The 22801-nt window shown below is 40.1% G+C and overlaps 4 protein-coding genes across 7 annotated transcripts in view; 3 read left to right on the top strand and 1 right to left on the bottom strand.

The window, feature by feature from the left end:
- Positions 1-614: 614 nt before the first annotated feature.
- Positions 615-1843, top strand: lyrm9 (LYR motif containing 9; the record flags this gene model as incomplete). Its single annotated transcript, XM_079733735.1, has 4 exons — positions 615-709; positions 1290-1444; positions 1648-1740; positions 1826-1843. Exons 2-4 carry the CDS (start codon positions 1319-1321, stop codon positions 1841-1843), a joined length of 237 nt encoding a protein of 78 aa, XP_079589861.1. The 5' UTR covers positions 615-709; positions 1290-1318.
- Positions 1840-5115, bottom strand: ift20 (intraflagellar transport 20 homolog (Chlamydomonas)). 2 transcript variants are annotated; one of them, XM_079734000.1, is made up of 5 exons: positions 5031-5115; positions 4323-4459; positions 4130-4215; positions 3893-3996; positions 1840-2836 (listed from the first exon to the last, which is right to left on the bottom strand). In XM_079734000.1, exons 2-5 carry the CDS (start codon positions 4447-4449, stop codon positions 2755-2757), a joined length of 399 nt encoding a protein of 132 aa, XP_079590126.1. In that variant the 5' UTR covers positions 4450-4459; positions 5031-5115; the 3' UTR covers positions 1840-2754. The 2 variants fall into 2 exon arrangements, with proteins under 2 accessions (XP_079590126.1, XP_079590127.1); XM_079734001.1 differs by having other exon boundaries at positions 4929-5070.
- A 445-nt stretch (positions 5116-5560) lies between these two features.
- tnfaip1 (tumor necrosis factor, alpha-induced protein 1 (endothelial)) lies at positions 5561-10442 on the top strand. Of its 2 annotated transcripts, none has more exons than XM_079732633.1 (8): positions 5561-5728; positions 6055-6134; positions 6245-6582; positions 7042-7211; positions 8579-8662; positions 8871-8923; positions 9111-9306; positions 9696-10442. In XM_079732633.1, exons 1-8 carry the CDS (start codon positions 5657-5659, stop codon positions 9921-9923), a joined length of 1221 nt encoding a protein of 406 aa, XP_079588759.1. In that variant the 5' UTR covers positions 5561-5656; the 3' UTR covers positions 9924-10442. The 2 variants fall into 2 exon arrangements, with proteins under 2 accessions (XP_079588759.1, XP_079588760.1); XM_079732634.1 differs by having other exon boundaries at positions 5652-5728; positions 6055-6105.
- Positions 10443-11960: 1518 nt separating this feature from the next.
- sgsm2 (small G protein signaling modulator 2) overlaps positions 11961-22801 on the top strand; it is a 62822-nt gene continuing 51981 nt past the window's right edge. For both annotated transcript variants that reach the window (XM_079733094.1, XM_079733095.1), the window contains exons 1-2: positions 11961-12221; positions 18706-18781. In XM_079733094.1, the coding sequence (XP_079589220.1) occupies positions 12162-12221; positions 18706-18781 (136 nt within the window). In that variant the 5' untranslated portion in view covers positions 11961-12161. The remainder of the gene's footprint in view (positions 12222-18705; positions 18782-22801) is intronic.

A 22801-nucleotide genomic window follows, 5' to 3' on the forward strand; every position in this document is an offset into this window, starting at 1 on the left:
AAAGGTCATTAATAAGGTCATCATTGAGGGAAGATCTGAATTGAGCAGTCCATTGAGCAAAATGTGCTATGGTGTGGTATTTTAGTGCCCTCTAGAGGCAGTGTCTATAAGCACACATAACGTTTTAGTAGGCTACGGCGGTTCATTGATGACACTCTTTTTTCGTTTTTTGCTGTCAAATAAGCTTTTTTATAAATGGGAAGTCACCATGGTCTGTTGGGAATAGGGTTAACAGCCAATAAATAGTTTAAAGTAATAAGAAAAAAAAAAGTTAAGGACATATGGTAAAACATATGAAATACAATGCATGCAATATAATGAATGCAATATAGGCCTACATTTACTAAATGTGCATTTGATAAGTTACATGTAGACCTATATTGTATATTTGCATTATTGTTTTAACATGAATGATACAAGTTGAAGAAAGATGATCTCAGATATAATTTAAATTTAATGAAATCATCAGCCACTCTTCATCAATAGGTGGCGCTGTATTACACGTAGTCGCCAAAAGAAAATCACATTTTGCGTCTAATCATTTTGATCACGGTAGGTGGCAGTACAGGCCATCCGTTGGCTTTGCACAAATAGCTATAAAATGTAAAGAAGAAGTAATACTGCTCTGTTTATGTTATATTCCCTTGTTGTGCGTAGTGAGGCCGAGATGCAGCGACGCATATGATGACCCATATATGATGAAGAATAAGTAAGTATTAGAATAATAAACCCCGATGATGACTTACTGATGACGTCACTTTAACTTGATGAACCTGGTTATAAGTTCATGTACACGCTACACAGACCAGTGAACCGGTGTTTGCGACGGTCAGTCAATGACGTCAATGTCATCCCTACAGCTTGGAATGGCAAATATGTAATGGTGTCTTTAAAGTTGATATCCTGTTCTCGGATATCTCATTGTAGCCTGATATATTCCTAACGTCAATGTACTTGTACTATAGTCTGTTGTTCTCATACACTCTCATACACAAGTCAACAGGACAAGAATATATATAAACCTGTGTCTACCCATCTTTTGCCATACTATCATTGTATTGTTTATTATATTGTTTGAACTATATAACAACTTCTTTATTGAATATCTAGGGCTGCTTTTTATTCAACAAACTTAAATTATGTATTTAGGTTCTGCATTTCGCCAATGAACACAACAAATCTGCCTATTTCTTACACATATAAGTACATTTTGATAAGTTATATTGCCTCTAAAGTCTTAAACAACTTTTCTCTCTAATAATATGCATTCATGTTTGTTTGTTTTACAGACAGTTGCTGACAATAACACACGAGTGCAATGCCGCCCTTAGCAGGATCTGAATTGGTGAAGACACCAGTCCACCTTTATCGTTACCTCCTGAGATGCTGCAAGCAATTACCGTCGCCTGGAATGCAGCAACATTACCGTCATGCTATTAGACAGGTAAGGCAGAGAGCCCTCTCTTCCAATGCACTGCTGTTTAAACACTGCATGCACTAGGTTACTAAGCGATTCGGTCATCTCCCAAAGTTGTATGGTTGTTGATTTGTTCCAAATATGTTGGAAAAACGTGTGACTGTTAGAATAACCGTAAATATAATTGATTATGTAATATTCTGTATCGTTTTTATGATGTGTCGCCTCAGGGATATAATAGTCATAAGGATGAAGATGACCCTGAGAGAATACAAACGATTATACACCGGTCTTTAGCGGATGCTGACTGGATCCTTGATAAGGTAAGGTCTTCTATGTCGTTCACATTGAAGAAAACATGCTGGGTATCCGGCATGGTTTCACGTTTCCTTTGTTTCTTTTTAACAGTATACAAAGAAGAAGTGAGCTACTCAAACTGTGGAAATCCGTACTGGAGCTGTTTTGTTCAATACCGGATGGTCTGCTTTAAATATACAGGTCTGTGTTTGACTTGCCTAGTCTAGTGTGAAAGTGTTGGGACTAAAATATGTGTCAAATAAATAACCCAGGGAATCTGTTTGAAGTGGTGAAATGTATGATATAGAACTTTTTAAAATTGGATATGATGCATGCTCCATTTAAACCTTGTACAATGTACAGGGTAGAATATAAATAAATGATGCTAAACACTTGGAGAATTCTCTACAGTACATTTATTCAAGTGAAACCATATTCCATACAGGAAACATAGCAGTATACATAGAAATCAAGACCACAAAAGGAAGATAATGTAATTACTTTGCACTACAGAATTAAAGTAAAAGCATAAGACCACATGGCCATAGAGGCCTAAGGCATATGAAGTCATTTTGTATTAAAAAGATTATTTACAGTTGCATGCACATGCTCCTTTGTATTGGTATAAAATTAATAAATTCAGAAACAGCAATTCTGCAGTATAAATATTATAAATATGTTTCTTTGTATATAAATAGCGTCATCTTTTGCTTGTATGACATGGTAAAATGATACTGGTTAGATTTCAAAAGTACCTGATAAATAGTTTATTTTTTAATTGGAATAGTCAAACATATTGCCCTTTGTGGGCATAGTTCAGCAGATGACCTTCAGTTGATATAATCGCATAAATGTTGTGTTAATACGTTCTTGGCTGTAGCACAAGCTCTTGGATTGCCTTACAATAAGAATGATGTCATGTTTGCAGCTCTACGAAATCTATCGCTGATAGAAAACCAACCACAAAAAGGACAGGCACTCTGGAAACACACAATACCAAACAGACAGACAATTTCTCCGGATACCTTCATTCTTTGTGCTCATTTCTGGAGAATGAATTGATCGATGAACTCATTCTGCTCCGCCTCAACTTTAGACAGCGCCTCATACTCAATTCGGTATCTGAAAATACATGCACATGATCGATGCTGATTTCTTTCTTAATTTGCCTTTTAAATTGCACACAGAGAGCCTTGCAATACAGGTGGCTCCCTTGCGTGCAACATACTTATTTTATAAAAAATTTTTTAAAAAAAACGTGTACCGACATAATAAAACAGCAGAACAAATCATGTAATGTTTCAACAGACAACAAATAACACATGTCAGTATTAACAGATGAGGGAAATATCTGAATCACATTTAACAAGATTCAACAGGAGGGTGAATACTTAAGACATTTACAGGCTAGAGAGGCTTACTCTAGACCTTTGATGAAAGAGCAAGTTCCACATTGAAGGGGCAAAGTAGCAAAGCTCTTTTCCCTAGCTCTATGCGTACATTGCAAACAGATAAAGAGATAATGCCCCACCAGACTCTTCCCGATATGCATATAAATGTGTTGGTAAAATGCCAAGAAGACTTTTATAAATAATAGTCTGCAAGTGGCTGGGCCAGTGCCTGGCTAGAGTGAGGACCAACCATTGAGGGGAACAAATTGTCATTCATGCGTCAGTGCATTTGCAATGGTAAGGAACCTTACTGCCCCATGACATACCATGTCCGCCATCACCAGACTTTCAGTGGATGCAAAGTAGCATAGAATTACGCTGTAAATCGAGGACTGGAATAAATGCAGCAGTAGTATGTATTTTTCTGTATGCAAAAGTAAACCAAGACTTATTTGGAAAACATTACAATGTTTCGGCTTTAGTTTGTTGGTCAGATTTCAAATGTGTTAAATGAAAGTCATCAATAATGAAACCGAGATATTTGTAGGAGTGCACCTTTAAATCTCTACCAGTACAGTTAAACGGCTCTTTATAGATCTTGTATGGAGCCGATCCTATCAAATTGATTTTCTGCACATCCAGTACACTTACAATTTCTGTCAACTTGCTTACTGAATCACAGATGAATGGATTTTCTTTTGCATATTCTGCAATGCTGTTTGTATTATTCAATTGTATTGTATTGTATTATTCAATGTTTTGATTGATGCTAGAATCCAATGCTTACCTTTCAAGCTGCATCGTCTTTTCTGCTATTAGAGCCTGGAGCTGTTGCTGTTGAGCATCTCTTTGTTTTGCAACCGACTTCAACAAGTTCCTTGCTCCGATAGCCTAGGCAAAAGGGTTAAGAACACAGTGTTGTAATAGATAAGCAATTAAGGCGGACACAATTTAAATATTATGCTTTAGGTTAAAGTGGTTTACTTTTACTAATAATAACAATATGCTGAGTGGCCTCTCTTACCTTCATCTTTTCCGTTTCGGCTTCTTTGGCCAATTCGTCTACCAACTCTATGAGACCTCCAACTATCTTTTGAAATTGCCCAATTTCTGTGAAAATAAGGTAAATGCAACAGCACAATAGATTGTGTTACATTTACCAATTCGGCTCAACAAAAGAAACAAGATATGTTATGGTGTGGACAAGATGTCCTTACTGTCCACAAACTCCTTGCACTCTTCCTTGAGTTCGGACGTCTTCTGGCCCACCTCAGGGTCCAGGACCCTCAGCTTGTTGAGGTCATCAAAATGAAAGCCAGCCTCCGCCAAGGGGTCGTTGGCCATGGCTACAGGACTGTGAATTGAACGTATGAAATACAGAATTAATATTTGCCTTTTGTCTGAAGAGACCCTCTGTTCCGGTGTTATTAGGTCAAGTCCCGTGGTGGTGGCTCACAGGTTAAAACAAGAGATAAAGGCAATTGTTTATTCTTTGATGGTTGGTCACCGTTGACGTGATTCCATATGCTTCTAAAACTCAGTAACATGCGTCTAATACCGAAGAAGTGACATTAGGGTAGCATTGTCGAAAGAAAAACACGTTGTTTTCGACTAGATTCATCTGATCTCTTTATAAACACTACCATTCACATTGATATTATTAGAGTGTGCTGATCAAGAGCAGCACCATGGCTAATCAAAAGAAGCGGTAAGGGCATCTCAGTGTCTCCACCTCTACGTCCAACCCTCGTTCATAACAACCGGGTCTGGGGTAAAGTATTACACATTATCGTCGTAGCACGACGCTATTGTTAGCGTCTCACCTTTAGCTGTAAACGTCAGCGGACCCCAGTGAAGCGGCGTACTTAGCCCGGCTTATCGGTATGTTTGTAACGTTGGTCCGAGCGTAGGAACAGCCGACTTACCTTTTAATGGCGTTACAAACACAAGTCACTTTGTTTGGCGTCTATGTGGCATCTCCAGTGACGGACCGCACTTCACCCCCTCGGCTGCCAAGGAAACACGACGCTCCTCCTCCATGGGGCGGGACTTATATTTCGCAATGGTTTGTGGGATGAGTAGTTTCTTCACACATTCAAAAAAAATAATGCAGTCGTACCTTTGTTTTTGATTCCATTTTCCTTTTATTTATGAAACAAATGTTTTATGGATAAAACTACCTTCAGGAATTATTGGCTTGGTTCCAGGATTAAAACTATTCATATAACGATTTTCAATCAATCAGTCGTGTAGAAAATGATTGGGAACTTTACGACCAGAGCTGTTCAAAAAGCAACATTTTCTTGACATCCTTTATTTACAGTTATTAACAAGAGTAGGGTTATTATTTATTATAAAGATATATCGAAACTGACCTGTCCGTCTCACTAGGGGGCAACAAATCTCCGCACTCTGGTCACTACGCGGGGTAACCTAAAAGAAGAAGATACTCACGTTGGCTAATGGCTAGTCAGTGGGCTGATGTATAATTTTTTTTTAGCTAATAAGATATTATTGTAATAACTCGCATACTTCAGACCAAATAGTATCTATGTTTGCGAGCCCTTACTGTTATAAAGTGTGCCGTTTTCGAACAAGAAGAGAAATAACACATCAAGTCTGGGTAGGTAAAGTTATGTTAGTTATGATCACAACAGTGATCACAGCTAATCCTCATCTTTTATTCATTTGCCTTTAAATTGCTCGGTTTGTACAATTCTGACGTACTTTTCATGTTGTACTTGGTATTTTTGTGAACGAAATGTTTATCTATAGCGATCTATACTGTAATCAAACGGTATTGACATGTTCTGTATTGTAGCCTTATGTTTTTGGAGTTCTAACTTCACAATTCAATACCTCTAGATAAGCTCCATCAGTAGCCGTTCATTATCTGCAGTGCTAATGTGTGTTAATGTGGGTACAACTCTGATCTATTTTCCTGTCCAGCCACATTCCATTCCTTGTAAAGGGATACACCAGAAAGAGATATCAGTAGGGGTAGGTGACATCCTCCCTTGCATTGTAACGTAAGCACATGCCCTGGGTGATCTGTCAAATAATATTATATTTAATAATAGTGTACTTTGAAGAAGCATCCTAAAGAGTAGTTCAATTCTCCCTTCAAATCTCCCCCTAGATATGAGCTGGACTGGGGAGAGGCTGTGGCGGCCTCCCCAGTAGCCAGCATCACGGCGGGGGACCTGCGGACTTCGGTCTGCAGGGTGGTCATCTACCTCCGAAAAGATATGTCCGGTGCCAGCGCTCTACACGCGCCGCAGTCTCTGGATGACCCTCCTCTAGCCTGCCCCAAGACCAAGACCTGCACCAGCCGCACTGCGGTGGGCCCTGGGAAGTATGTCAGACTCAATGTGGGAGGAACCCTGTTTTACACTACACTGGAGGTGCTGACCAGACAGGACTCCATGCTGAGAGCCATGTTCAGTGGAAAGCAGGAAGTTTTTACCGATAGAGAAGGTTGGTCTCTGCTGAAAAAAACATTCAAAACGTTTGGTAGATTTTCAAGTTTAAGTTAAGACTCCCCTTTCCATAAACTCTTCGTATTTTATTCTTTCATATTTTGTTTTGTATTTCATGAAGCGTGTATTTCTAAATGAAATTGTTTACAAAGTCTTCTTACTATGGGCTGGAAATGATTCTTAGATTTCATCGTAAAATAATGTTTAATTTATATTAGTGCATCGTCTTTAATAAAGTTGTATATTTTCAAAGTCAATACTTATCGACAATTGAATTACCATTGAAGTATGTGCTTGCAGAAACCATGAGATCTAAAAGTTCAACTATGTATGGTTATACATTCCAGAATGAAAATATGACAACATTGGCACAATTTAGCACCCCTACCCCCGCAACTGAAGTGAACGATATAACCCATCTGTAATTCACTTTGACTGCTTCTATTTTTGCATCCAGGCTGGATCCTGATTGACCGCAGTGGGAAGCACTTTGGCAGCATCCTGGGATACCTGCGGGAGGGAGCGGCTACTCTGCCCAAAGGCCACCAAGCTGTCCTGGAGTTGTTAGCCGAGGCCAAGTTCTACCTCCTACAGGGCCTGGAGGAGCTGTGTCAAAGCAGTCTGCAGGTCAGTATCACACACAATGCAATAAAGACACAGACAACAAAGATGTCCTTCCTACACGTCGACACAATATGTGTTTTGGATTTATTAGCTTATAATTATACACCAGTACAGCCCCTTTGTCGGGGAATGAATCATAAAACTAGAGAAAAGGTTACTATGACTGCATCACTTTTATCACTCAATGTATGAATGCATTATTCTCTGTGTGGTTACAGTAAGGTTTATGCAACCATAAATAATCAAATATTACTGCAGCAGGCTATCATTGTCATCTCGTTTGTCTCTTTGGAAGGCAGATAACGACACAAACCAAGCTGCACTTCTCTGGCTGTCTCATAACTCTTCTGTATCGCTTGATGTGACAGCATCAGCGAATCAGCCATGCATCAGGACAACGGCCCCGCTCAGCTTTCAAAAGTTTATTGGTCCAGGACTAGTGTGTCCGTGTGCGGCCCTCCAGGCTGGCACCAGCAATACAATTTGCTGTGCACGTCGGTGTGAGGCGAGTTGAAGTGGGTGTTCATCACGTTGACAGATGTTCAGCCGGAATGCCTGTTGGGCTGACAAGCAGCGCCGGGGCTTCCAAGGCTTTAGAGAGATCTACTTGTTTCCATGGGGACAAGATGGCAAATCAGTTGTGCAAGCACATCGGCTCCCATTCATTTCCCCATGCCTGATTGTATATGAATGAGCATTACAAGGCCTCACTCCCGCTCATTGTCAGCACCAGGTGTCTTTTTGGTTTGTTTTGGTGGGTTTTCTTGTTGGCCAGTTAGAGCTAGAAACGTATGTCTATCTGACGATAAAGTGTTGATTCTCGGTACCTGGGAAGGTAAAGTACTTTTCTCCTGAGGAGAGAAGGGCGTGAAAGATAAGACATTAAACGACTACTTAAAACTGATTTGCTGCTCATTGAATTGTATTTATGACTGCAGGGCATTGCTGCTGCTTGCTACACGTTAGATTGATTGTCAGATAGTGGTTGGCTAAGCATACCAATTATCTGCCATCTGATAACCACACTTTCTTTACAATTACATTCTTTATGCATTCATTCATCAAATGACTTTCCTGTGCATCCATTTAAAGATAAAGACCTGGTTACATGCATAAGATAGGCTGTATTTTGGCATTTTACCATGTGAACCTTACCCATTTGCATATCTATAAATATTTATTTTCTCCTTGTGGGTAATAGAGCAGCTACATTCAAGGCAGTTTCAGCTAGGCTCTTGAGACCGTCTTGAGCTTGCAAACTCACATCCTGGTCTCAACAGGCCTGTAGTTCATAATAAAATATTAGGTTTTGGAAGTGTTCTGTGGTAACTGTTAACATGTCTGTCTCTGATTGGACACCTCTCTCACAGGAAAACGAAGAGCAGGCACAGTGTGTCATACCTGTTATCACTTCTATGAAGGAGGAAGAGAGGCTCATAGAGGCATGTACCAAGGTGAGTTGACGAGGGGTTGAGGGGAGACGTGTCATGTCAAATGTTCACATAACAGTTACATCTTTCAAAAGAACACCTTACCTTGGAAATGTACTGTCAGACTACAATCAATCTGATGGAGCTGAGTTTTTCCTCACTTTGAATCTAACTTGACTTTATTTTTTGCCATTCTCTGCACATTGGTCCTTTGGCCTTCTCTCTCCTCCAGCCTGTGGTGAAGTTGGTGTACAACAGAAGCAATAACAAGTACTCGTATACCAGGTAAGCCACCGGCACTTCCAATGTCCTTCTGGCGCAGACTGAAGTTAATTAACGGCTTTAGGGACCGGTCTTCCGAAGCTCATATTGCATGAGCTAATCAAGTCTTTATTAGCCGTGGGCACCGCGGTGGAGTAAATTATTGACCAATTATGTCCCTCATTGTTTGTTTTGCCCCTGCGATAAACAGCACCTCAGACGACAACATGCTGAAGAACATCGAGCTGTTCGACAGGCTGTCCATGCGCTACAACGGTCGCATCCTCTTCATTAAGGACGTGATCGGAGACGAGATCTGCTGCTGGTCCTTTTACGGCCAGAGCCGCAAGCTGGCCGAGGTGTGCTGCACCTCCATCCTCTACGCCACGGAGAAGAAGCAGACCAAGGTACCGCCCGGCTCACTGTGTCCGAATAGAGCCCAGTGGAACGTCCGTTTCACTGTGTCACATTGGCGGCGGGGGGAAAGCCCCCAAAATATACAGATTACCCGGGATATTCTAACACAGTGTGTTGTGAAGGTCAGTCCTTTATTGTTGGACTCGCTGGTAAAACTGAAGCAATTACCAATGTACTTAATCTAATTAGTCATTAAGAGGGTTTAAAGAAAACTCATGTTAATTAGTGGATAGAGTTGTATTATAGTTGCTAAGGTCACACATTGAAAAAATTGTAATCCATGGAATGGAGCTCCATGGATGTTTGGAGCCTGTCCCCCTGAGGGACACCGGGGGCTTACCCATCCCATAGTCACCGGCTCCGCTGTCGCCGGCACCAGGTGGAGTTTCCGGATGCGCGGATTTACGAGGAGACCCTGAACACCCTCCTGTACGAGACCGCCCCCGCCCCCGACCACACCCTCTTGGAGGCCACCCGCCGATGCCACGCCCCCTGCGGCTCCCAGAGCGAGGAAGACGACGCGCCGGGGATGGAGCTTCGCGAGCGCGTCCGGCGTACCCACGTCAAGCGGTACAGCACCTATGACGACCGGCCGCTAGGACACTGAAGCCGTCACTGTCACACACACACACACCGCAAACACACACACACACACACACACACACACACACACACACACACACACACACACACACACACACACACACTTGCCTTTCTTCCAGTTGCAAAAATCAGGTCCTGCACCACTGTGTGCAATAGTACACAATAACAATAATTGAACAAAGCTAAAAAAAAAAAAATCAAACCTTTTCACAACATATAATGAGGCCGCATGGTATTGTCGACATTATTATAACCCCAATGTATTTATTTAATTTGGAGGTTTCAAAATTGCTGCTTCCAATTGCTTATACCTTGTGAGTCTAGGGTTATGATCTGATGCTAATATGCAATTTGGTGTCAAAAAATGCGAAGGAGGTTGGCAATCATGTTCTAGTGCAACCGATTCTAGTGTGTGGCAAGATTGGTGAATGAATAAAGAGTTTCATAAGAATTAAGTATTTTGCTAATGAAAATGTTTCTTTAGTAGTGTTTTCCACATTTAACCACATTTTCCTAGCATTTATAATAGGTTAATTATATATATATATATATATATGTATGTATGTATGTGTATATATATATGTATGTGTGTATATATATATATATATATATATATATATATATATATATATATATATATATATATATATATATATATATATGTATGTATGTATATATATATGTATATATATATATATATATATATATGTATATATATATATATATATATGTATATATATATATATATGTATATATATATATGTATATATATATATGTATATATATATATATATATATATATATGTATGTATATGTGTGTGTGTGTCTCAAAGATGAACAAAGTAACAGGACACTTAACTTGATACCTTTTGCACATAAGATTCAATGAAGTCTGAGTTGGTTTTAAAAATTAAAAATGATTTGAAAAAAAAATGTTTTAATGCAGTTTTGTCTAATGCCTAAAAATTGTTTTACCTGACAACATTTTGTTTAATAATATATTGAATAATTTATTATCCAAGAAAATGGAACGCACGCAGAAAAGAAAGACAATTAAAATATGTTAAGTGAAGAGGAATGGTGAAGAATTGTGCTCTTTTTCTTATCCTGGTTTTGACACAATTCATGCAATGGTTTCAAAGCAATAGTAGTTCTTTGTAAAAGTTAGCCTCTTCCTACACTCATCAGTTATCTTTTTCTTCTCGACAATTGAGTCCAATAGCACATGGAAAACACAGTAGGACTCCCAACCACACCACTTGTAATAACCTTCCAAACAGTAACAGCCCTTGGTGACACAAACACCGTAAATACGGAGTCAGAGCAGCTAGCGACAATGGTTGTTAATGGCTGTGTGTGCGTGGACAGCCCGTGAGGAAGCAGCTCCAAACGGTGAATTTGCACCAAATGGAAGTTGCTCCATATCATGCCGCCATGACGTCACAAGCCTTTTTTTTTGCTGCAGCCAAATTTGGCATCACATCTGATAAGGGGATGGTGGGCACAGTCTTTTTTCATGAAGTTATTTATAGCTTTTATGCCTTGGTTTCATGAAGCTTATTTAATGCACGCTGAATGCATTCTAATGACAGTACAGTAGGCTGTCATTTGGTATTAAAGCGTTATGTTATTAAACGCAACAATGTTCTATCATGGCAATAGTTTATTTAGACGGAGGATTGCAGGATGTCCGTTTATTCAAATGGATGCTTTGGTGTTTAATCACATCATTGCAACGTGGTGTTTGAGAAGACCAGAATTTGCTTTACTATTATTGTGTATACACATGTATTTGCATTACGCTCCGTTCAAATAATCAAAACACGGCAATCAAAACCGAACCAGCGACGTTGTGGTTCCTCGGTCACGTTAGAGAAATGCTAAAAATAACCGTCTGTGAGCTTCAATGATGCTGGGAGGATTCTGGGAGCGTGAAGTGATTTAGTCCATTGATCAATAACGCGCGAGAGGCGGATCCTGCTCCTCTCCGCGTCACTCCGAGAGGCACGTGAAGACACGCTCCTCCGTGCAGCGCGCCGCGGCGGCACACCGATGAGGATGCGTCAGTGTCCGGCTGTCAGGGGAAGCTCGTCGGGTGTGAGGAGGAGGAAGGAGGAAATAAGTAAATAGATATAAAAAGAAAAGAAGAGGAAAAAAAGGGGGAACGGTGCTGACTGAGCTCAGATCTCGGACGCTCGTTCATCGAGGACGATTGTGGGCCGACTCCGGCAGACTGACAACCATGGGGTCCTCCGCCGAGGAAGGCTTTAAAGAGAAATTATTATGGACCGTGAAACGAGAGGTATGAGGTCTGGATGAACGCCCCTGTTGAGCTCGATGATCCAGACCCCTGCTCCGTGGAGCCAGCGGGGGGCTGGCTCCACGGAGCTGGGGGCTGGATCATCGAGTGCGTGATGTGTTTTGCAGGTTTTAAAACGACTGTGGTTTCTGTTTTGTTTCAGTGTGATGACAGACGTGTTGCGTGTGCAAGACCCGTCAGCTCTGGGTTTTAATTGTGCATTGTTACTTTATTTTTTCTCGTTGGATTCAATTGTGCAGAGACAGTTGTGCTGTGGGTGTGTGTGTGTGTGTGTGGGTTCAAATCATTGATTGTGTAATTTGTTTACTTATATGCTGTTGGATAAGTTTACCAAACAGTGGATATTCACGTAATGGCATACTATTGTGGAGGAAGTAGCGCCACATTTACTTTTGCTGCTGCAAATCTCCGTCCATGCGTTCTCATTGTGAAATGGATATGCATGTTTATTCATTTAAGTTTCACTTTTCTTTTGGAATCATCGCGACAAAATTAATATTTAATATATAATAAACCAGTATTGGTTGAAAGCTGACTGATATGCTACTTTATAAACTACCAATGCTTCTCTGCATCAATAAGCATCCCACCCGTAGTTATAAGGCACAGTTATTATAATATGTTTGGAAAACCAGGCCTGTAATCTTTTGTTCTTTATTGCTGACAATTATAATAGCGACCTGTCTCCCTAGTCCCCTCTAGTGGCACAATAATGGCACAGCTTGAGACCAAAATTCACTTTGTCTTTCAGTAGGCTAATCAGAAAAGCTTTTTTAAAATCAATGATGAAGGCATTTAACACCAAACACCATCCTGCATCAGCCTAGTTTTACTCTGTCAATTTTCTATATTGGAATTGATTTAATCCATTGACTCAATGAACTTCACAAATATCAACGTTTTCTTAAGTCCTTCACCCCTCATGCATCTATGAATACGTGAATAAATCCGCTACCAACAATGTGTGCAACATACAACTGGAGACGGTTTGCTCATAAATATGTGTCTTTTCATCCAAACATTGAACATGGAGGACGTGAGAATTGGGTACTGGCTCACAAAAAAATACTGACTTCTTCATATATTAAATGTGATAGGCGTGTTTGAATGAATACAGAATGAATACATTTTGTAGCATGTCCCGGACGGTCTTGTATACTAGATATATAATCTTAGAAACATCTTAGAAATTATAGTTTTGGTAAACCGCCTAAGGAATATAGGTGGTGCAAATCTTCCCCTTGTAGCTTTTGTTATATACCTTTACATGTTTTATTAGGATTCTATTTTCCAACAAGAACAGCATTGCTTCAGGTTGTATAGGTGTAACATTGCCAATTTGATGTTTATTTGGCAATATCCTGACAGATAGATATATTTGCATTTTTCATTGCATTATAGAAAGCTGTATTTACTTTGTAAATGTTGATTCAATGCAAAAAAGCATTGAATCAAACGCTACCTACCATACATGCCTGGCTATTCCTTCTTCTTTTTTTAAGGATGTTTTCCAATCTACAGGTGGCTACATTGGTATCACTTGGCAACAGCAAGCATCCATGGGTCTCTCCTTCAGACTTTAGGAATGCATCAAGTGTTGATTTTATTACAGCTTTGAAGCCCAAACTATCTGAGTGGGCTTTGTTAAAAAGCTAATGCTGAAGCACTGTCTGCAAGCTAGTAAAGACTTTCTGACATATAGCAATAGCAGGAGGTTCAATACAGCTGTATTAAGAGTTTTGATGTATCTTTTTTGGGGGCAGGCCTTTTGGAAGGTGCCAAAGTTATAATACTTAGGGATTTGAAGGCTGTGACAGTGAAAGGATGAAATGTGGGGCTGAGGGCTACCATTAGGTAGTTGGTGTTGCATTACTCCCACTCCTCACAGGTTTTTCCAGGTGTCTAACTGTAAAGGCATCTGATGACATGGACATGATGACCTGACACTTTATTACTATGGGAGAATAATGACTTTAATCTACAATCCTTGATAGAGAGAATGAAAGAATAAAAGTAAATGCTAGCCTTTGGCTTTGAAAATTGTCTGCAGGAGAAAAGTTTGTTCCCTCATTTTGTCCACAAGTACTATAGGGTGTTATCCCAATCTTGTCCTTATTTCTTTGTAACTATGCCATTCGTCGACAATGATCAAGCAGACTTCAGATCAGATATTGGTGCAGTTACCTGTATTATCATTTAGCCCTGTAATACATTTTGGCGTGGCAAAGATGTTGCCATTTTGTGGAAAAAAATTGTATTCACCACCATTTAGCCGTAGTGGTTTAAAAAGTTATAATCCATTCAAAGTTTGGTTGTTTCAATATAATTTTAAAATAACCCTTTACCCTTTAAATAATTATTTTGTTCTTTCGCTTAGAGTCATTCTAATTGTTTTTTCTGCAGGAAGGTATAGTCTCATGTAATTAAAAATGTTGAGACAGTTGTATGTCAAAGGTATTATCAAACATGAATTAATGACTTAAAATACCAAATAATTGCTCAAGCCTCTGGAAATGTAGATGATTAGATGTAAAAAAGCATTCCCATCTCAAATGATGGCAAACTGCCATCACAATTTACTCAGGGATTTTACAGATATACATACACATTGTTATATATAATCCAATGTAAGTACAACTTTGGCCTCAGGAATATAAGGCAAGCTTTCTGAGACAGTTGTATCTAATGCCGTTTTATTTATTTCTAGTGCGGTGCTTTGGTTTCCATATTGCAACCCACGGCTAAACAACATTATCCTTCCTCCTCCCCAAAATTAAAAGTATTTCGGTGCAGAGGAGAAGGGCTATTTCACCCTCTGATAATAATAGAGGGAATATTTCCTTCTATGTTTGCGTATTTCATAAGACAATACAAATCAAGCCTATATCTCAATATCAACTGCATGCATATTCACAATTGTGTGTACAATATTGCGAGCACTTTGAATACTAACTAACTAACAAAGACGGATTCCGTCTTAAACAAAGGTTTAAGAATGAGATTGGAAATGGTATTATAGGTGAAATAATGCCAACTCAATGCCCATTCAGTAGAGTATTTGAAGTCATTGATTGTATCTTGCTGCTAATGCGAAAATTTAGATGGTTGGCTCAAAACCTAGGGAGTACTTTTTACATTCAGCAACATGAATATTTTCACTGCATGTTTCTGAGCAGATATCTCTCATGGTTTATGTCACGTCAAACAAAGTTGGGTTGGATTAGTAAAGGCCTTGATCAGTTTCCACTTGTTTGCATGGTCGGCGGTGAGTTGTATCCCAGCACGGCACCCAACCCGTCGTTATCGCCCAGCCTTAATAAAACATGAATAACAAACCTAATTAAGGCTGGCTTCCCTGCGTCCGGCTGACAACAGCACAATGAGATATAACCACATTATTTTGCAAAAAAACTAAAGCAACAGCACAAAAAATGGGCAGAAATGGCTGAGCAAATAGACAGATGAAGATATAGCACAATAGCCATTGAAATGCAACTTGCAAAAACCAAGCCCAGTTTCCTAATATTAATGGACACCGCCTAAAAGGCAATTGACTGCGCACTTCCACGACCATGGCTTTGGGAGTATTCCAGGGATTCATCTCATTGCTTCCAGGTTGTTCAGTGTTGGCCGGCATCATCCTGTTGATGCGCTGTGCCTCAGACCCAGCCCGAGCCACAAGTGTGAAATAAAGAGCCAAGAGCAAATGTGTCCTTATGTAACAGCCAGCCTGTCGCCTAATGAGCTCTCCCCTCTGACACGGCCAGAAGCCATTAGTTTCTGGATTCTCAGTAGTGCTTAGAGTCCAGTTTACTCTGCAAACAGGCGTCCATGCACATAGCAAATAGGAAAGCCTTCCTTCGATGAAACCTAAGCGTGTGGCTGTGTGATTGTACTAGCGTGTGCACGCGTGACTGTTCATGAACCAACAAACCGTTTGCTTACTTTGGTTTTTCCTTGTCTGCTGTGTGGGGATGAGCGGAACATTTGATATGCAGTTTTCTGACCATTATGAACCCCCCCCCCCACACACACACACACACACACACACACACGCACACTCATACACACACATGAATAGAAGTCCCATAAAACACCCCCACGATACTAAGTGCTCAGAGCTGGATGAGATGAGCTGCCGCTATCATAAATAACCAAAGGACATTGACGTGATAGACTGAATGCTTGTTACACTGGAATTAATATATATCCGATCAAAACATTTAATAAAAAAACTCTTAAGAACCCTCACAGCGACCTTTCTTTGTCATCAATTATTTAGGCCACAGACATAATAACATAAATTAATCATCCAGACTTGGATGTTGATGTCAACGCATGTGATGTAAAATGTCTCCACTTTTTGATCACCTTTTCTGTTCAACTTTCATAAATATCGAAATCCATAGCAAACGCCAGAGTCGACTGCTAATATTTACTATTGATACATACTAATATGGTTTAAAACAACCCAGCCACAGCTAGTCTTGTTACAGCTCTGCAAGAATTGACCAATTCAATCTCACACAACTGATGTATCCATGCCCTCGATCAACCTGAGATGTGGTTATCGATTAGGTAGCTTTGAGCAACTTCCTGACACATAAGTTTACTGATTCATTGTGAGTATAAAGCTTCCCTGCAACATTTGAATCCATGTGCTCAGCTCTTGCCATGATTTATGATGCCATCTCAGTGTTCTGAACGACCTGCAAATAATTGTGTGCTTGGCTCATTGTTTGCATCTCCAAAGCCGAAAATCATCGGGGCATTTAAGTGGTGTGCATGCACTAATTAGCGTCAATTCAGAATAATAATAATAATTAGCAGTAGTTGGCTGCTCAAACTGTGATTACCAATGGTAGCTGCCTCGATCCCTTACTTTATCCCACCAAAAGTACCCAAACTTTACCTGCACAAATACAGGGGAATTCTATGGTGATGCTGAATACATAATATAATGTTAGTAATGGTCATTATTTGTTTTTAAGATATGATCTGATCACACTACAGGTCTTCTTCAATCTGGTTAAGGGTCCATGGGCGGTTGTTTCAGGAAAGGCAGATCAATTCAATATTTGAATGAGTTGGAAGTTGAGTTTCTCAAGGGTGTGATGACCCCATCTTTCTAGCTTCTCTAAAACGTATACGTCCTTGAATCACTGTGCTTCAGCATCTACAGTCAGTCCTGCACTGTGGTTTAAGCAGTTATATCACATAACAGGGTCATTTAAAGCCTTCTGTTTGACAATTAGATGGAATCAAGTCAGAATTTATAGACATTGCTCTAATTAATGAATGTCAAAAACAGTGAGCCAAGTAAGCAATGCTAAATCCTGGACGTGTTGCTCAAGCGTCTGTCTTCTCTGCCCCCCCCAGAGATTGAGATGATTCTGAGAGAGGCTAATTTCAATGTTTTGTGAGGCTAATGGGATTCACTTGCGTTGCAATGTCCAATTTTCATGATGAAACTTATGTCATCAATAATGAAGCACGTATTACACATTTTATTTTGGAAGACAAAAGCGTTAATTACAGAAATGCCACAGCATGGTGAAAGCGAATTCCCCAGATCACACTGTTAAATATGTAAATCACTAAAAATGTAAGCTGTTGTTCTAGTATCTAACCCTGCTTAGATGCGTTGTTTTAGAAAATGTCAAAGTCGTTGAACGAAGTTGAACCAAAAAATCAACATTATGGAACTAGATGGAATTTTATGTGATTGAGATAGCAAGACCATCGTCAAAACTTTATCTCCAATAGGAGGAGCTGCTAATGAACACTAACAGCAAGTAATAAGACCGCCTGATAGATTGAATTCAATGGACTGCCTACTTGTTTGGGATTAGTATATTTAGCAATAGTATAATCTTTTGGGTTGGGAGCTGGGGGAAAATGTGGGACTTAAGCACTTCCACTGCAATTCATAAATAAACGTTGGGGAACATTAGGACTGGCAGGGTGAGAGATTCATGCCACTATTTGACACGCACAGATTTAGAAAAAATTAACAAAAAAAATAATAATAACTTGACAATGAAAGCCTGCTGTGAAAAATATGATTAATGTCCATTACAACCACTATCTCCCAGTGAACATTATTATGGTTGATGCCTCATAATTATGGTATTTTGCAACCTAAATGACTTTTGTTGTAAAATATATATTATGTTGTTTACAGTGTGCTTGTTTACAGTAAACATATTCTTAAATAATGTTAGAAGTATTACCAATTCAATCGCTATGTAAGGGTATTAATCACAGAAGCCGATTATGATTTAAGTGCCTTATCCACTAACATAATTGTTTCAATTGGAATTTGCACTAATACAATTGCTCAGTGGTACACATGATAGTTATTAGTACATTTTTAATACTGATAAACCGATACGTATTAACTTCAGCCGTTTCGATTCATTTGTATGCATTTCTATTTTAAACACAGGTTTTCTTTCATTTACAGGTGAAGCAGATAATGGAGGAAGCTGTGACTAAGAAGTTTGTCCATGAAGACAGCAGTCACATCATAGGTCTTTGTAGTAAGTACAAACCCTCTATCTCCTGTCCTCGCCCAGTCTTTGTCGGTCTCTGTCAGTCTCTGTCTCTCTCTAGCTCTTTTTTTTCCACTCAACAACTATCTCTCCTCCTCTTACGCACACAGTGTCTAATGTAGCCCTACAGCAGGTGAAATACTGCTGTTTTGTTCCTACAGGACCTGACCTGACGTCACAGTTCCCGTAAATGTGCTAAATAATCACTGTGGATCTCCTGGAATCGTTAGTGTTCCCAACAACGGCATTCAGTCTCGTGGTACATGCATGTGTCATTTGTTCTGTGCTTATCGGTGGATTTCCTGATACAAGGTTTAATGTGCTCTTGTGTGTGACTCACATTTTGACATTGCATGATTTCCTATCGGTTCTTTCACTACATGTCTAGTTGTAGCTTCAGATCCGCCAGATGACAGGTTAGCTTAAGAGTTGTCCTGGAGCCATTTGTAGATGTAGGGGGGTAATATCTGCTATGGAAGATAAAGAGTAGCAATTCATTGGCTGGTTTCATTCTTAAATTTAAGGATAGTAGAACAACAACAGTCTTTGAAAACGTTTTGCCTGGCAGGATACACAGGTGTATTGACCTACAGGTTTGTTTATTAAAAATGTAATTAAATGTCAGCTCTTTCTCGCCTGCTGTTTTATCAATCACAAGAGCTATTGACTCAACAACATGTGATTTGTACTGTATATCATTTCAGTTCTTCAAGGTTTCTTCAAGAACCATGTATTTTGAAATCTCCAAATAGAGGAGCGATTAAGCTGCGGTTATAGTGCTATAAAGGTAATTCGACTAGGCACCAATAGGTTATTATAAGCCCAAGGTTAGTGTATCCCGTCCCATAGCTTTCCCATCTTCTGTACAAACAGGACAGTTTGAAAGACAATGCAACTAATAGGCCTTTCACCCATGAACCATGGATCAGCGCCAGAGAAGCAGGTCCGGAGCTGGTCCGGAGTTGTCCTTTCACACACGTAGATAGGCCGCATCAGACCTGTTCACACGTACCAGAGATACTCAATATACTCTAGGCGAGGGGTGGCGCCTGGGTTGGGCGTGTAGCAGGCAGGACGTGAAGCATAAAGTATGCAGTGGAAGTTGCAGTGTTTTGTTTACAACACATCAAAATGCAGGTGAGGCTACCATGTCCGTAATGCTTACTCTTTATTCAGTGATATCAATACTGCATTTATTGAGCCGTATCCGCAATATCAATAGAAGTGCCCCGCCGGATATTATCCGGACAATGTCCGACTTACAATGCGTGTGTGAAAGGCCTGTAAGCGAGATAGCCACAAGCTTCAAGTTGAAACATTGTCCTGCTAGTTAGAGCAGTCTGAGCTCCAATTGGCCTCTATTACACTTGTCATCGCAGTACAGTTGATGTGATGGGAAGTGGAGTGAGCACAGTGTGCCAGTTCATTTTATTTTGGATACATTGTCCCTGTAGTTAAATGTAAATGATGCATACAAAGAGACTTATGATACTGAGACCTATGGATCGCTCATAGAATCCAGACCAGATAGTAAATGTGTTATTGGATCTTAAAGTATTTACAGGTAAACCGAGGCCTCTGGTTCTCTAAATGGATGTCAAGAGCATTCTCTTGTATCTAGTGACTGAATCGGGGCAGCTTGTGTCTGGTGGTTGGGCCGTTCTCTCTTTACTCCTGCTTTGCTGCTGCTCCTCAGTGTGCTGGCGATCTGAGATATCGTCGTCGTAGCAAAAGAGGAGGTTCTCTCCCTGCCAATAGCAACCCTCAGTTGTTGATGAAACGAGGCGCATTGCTTATGATAACACGATGGTGTGCAGTTGTATCTCAACTGTTTTGTTTTGGAACCAAACAGTTGACATTGCCTGCCTATTTTACGCTTGGATTAAAAATCAAACTCCACAATAATTGAATCCTCTAAATACATAGGAGGTTTGGTTGATAGTACGAAGCATACCCTTGTATTCACCGGCTATATGAGGTTCAGCAGCTCTTCTCTCCGTCGCAGAATCGCACAGAATAATATTTAAAAAAATATATAAACATGTCTCAAAAGAGTGAAAGAAAGAGACAGACCAACAAGATGTGGCTTAACTAACAAAAAATGCAAACGGGAGAATGTCTTCTCCAGCTTCTATGTTTGAATTAGCTTATTGTGTTGAGGTAAGAAGAAGTGAGTCAGATGCAGGTCTTGGCTTTTTCCCATATGGCCTTCTCAAGCAAATTACAATCTGACCCTCTGGAGCTTATGTCGTATCTTGCAAATTGCACTGCACATTGTGTGTGTGTGTGTGTGTGTGTGTGTGTGTGTGTGTGTGTGTGTGTTTGTGTGTGTGTGTGTGTGTGTGTCTGTGCGTTTGTGTCTATGTGTTTGAGCGTGTGCGTGTGTGTGTGTTTGCGTATGAACACTTGGAAGAGTTTGCATGACATTGAGGCTGTCACAATTCAGCTATCAATTATTTGTACACACAAAAGCCACAGCCACAGCGCACAGCTCGACGTGAACATCAGTCTTTATTACCGCACACACCACCAGAGGATGTTCAGTCTTTGTTGTGTTCTTGGCCATGCAGTATAGCTTTCCCCGCGTGCCACCTAGAACTAGGAGATACATATGAGCCACTCAACAGTGGGACGTGCAGCCCGTCCCTGTTTGAGTGGTGGGCCTAGAGGGGCTAGTGGATGTATTTAAGCAGGGAAACATGTCGGTCATTTTCTCACTAGAACCACATTATCACTACCCAAACATGCTGGAACTTGCAGACCTAGCCAGCTGATGACGTCCCCCAGAAAAAGGTGAAAAGACAAAGGCTAATGAGCAGGGATGATGTCACAGTTGGGGATGACTCACCTGCCCAATGTGTGTCTCTCCCCTAATGTTGGTTAATTGAGCCGATGAAGAACACCGCCGAAGTCTCGTCAGGAAGCAACCGGTAGCACTGAGAAGGGCGTGCCTGGTCTTGGCCAGCGTATGGAATGACTTAATCAGGACATTCATATTCAGGCCTACCTCATCAAGCCACAAACGGAGATGATGAAGACGGTTTGATGAAAGGGGTGTTGCGACATCATTAACGGTTTCGGGTCCTTTTCGATTTGGATGCACGTTCTGTTGTGTTTGATACTTCCCAAATTATAAGGAATACATTGAAGGTTGGCATCAAATCAAACAATGATTAAATGATGTCAACATGGAACAAAATTGGGAGATTATAATCTGGAATAGCAGTAGATAGGATAGAAAGGCTATTATATTCAATACCTTTTCAGAAATGAACTTTACCGGGAAATAGATTGCTGCCGTGGGATGATAACCTAACTGATTCTCTTTTGGAAATCCTTTATCTCAATGACGTTTTATGGATTGTACTAATAGTGCCATGGATTAAAATATGGCTCATAAATTTCTCCCCCTGGACATTCTATGATGTAACTATGATGGTCCGTCAGATATAACCAGAAATAAATGAAGTAGAACTTAATGTTTGCACACATAATCTATTCAGCCAATCACAACGTGAGTTAGTACCCGACTGTTGTATAACTGTATAACTACCTCACTATGTAGGAGTTCCACAACTTTCTTCCACAGGATTCCGACCACTCACATAACAACCTTTTATCAGTCTCCATGGGGGTGTCAAATCTTCTGAGAAGCTATGTTTTATTTTAAGACATTGGCAAGTATTCTTGTATGTGTTTATATTTGCAAGTGTGTGGTGTGTGTGTGGGTGTGTGTGTGTGTGTGTGTGTGTGTGTGTGTGTGTGTGTGTGTGTGTGTGTGTGTGTGTGTGTGTGCCTGTAAGTGCATTTGTGTGAAAGAGTGTCTGTTTTTTGTGTGCATTTTTGATGGGGGGGTGTGATACGGGTGCCAAATGAATGTGTGAGCTGAGGGTTTGTGAAAGTGAGATCAGATTTTCTGTCTTGTCTATAGGCTTGGGCCTAAACACACTTGGCCCTTTAATTAAAAAATAATGATTTCTGTTAATAAATTGGGGATCATTATTAATT

Source organism: Pollachius pollachius (genome assembly GCF_949987615.1).
Source record: "Pollachius pollachius genome assembly, chromosome: 3".
NCBI classification, from domain to species: Eukaryota; Metazoa; Chordata; class Actinopteri; order Gadiformes; family Gadidae; genus Pollachius; species Pollachius pollachius.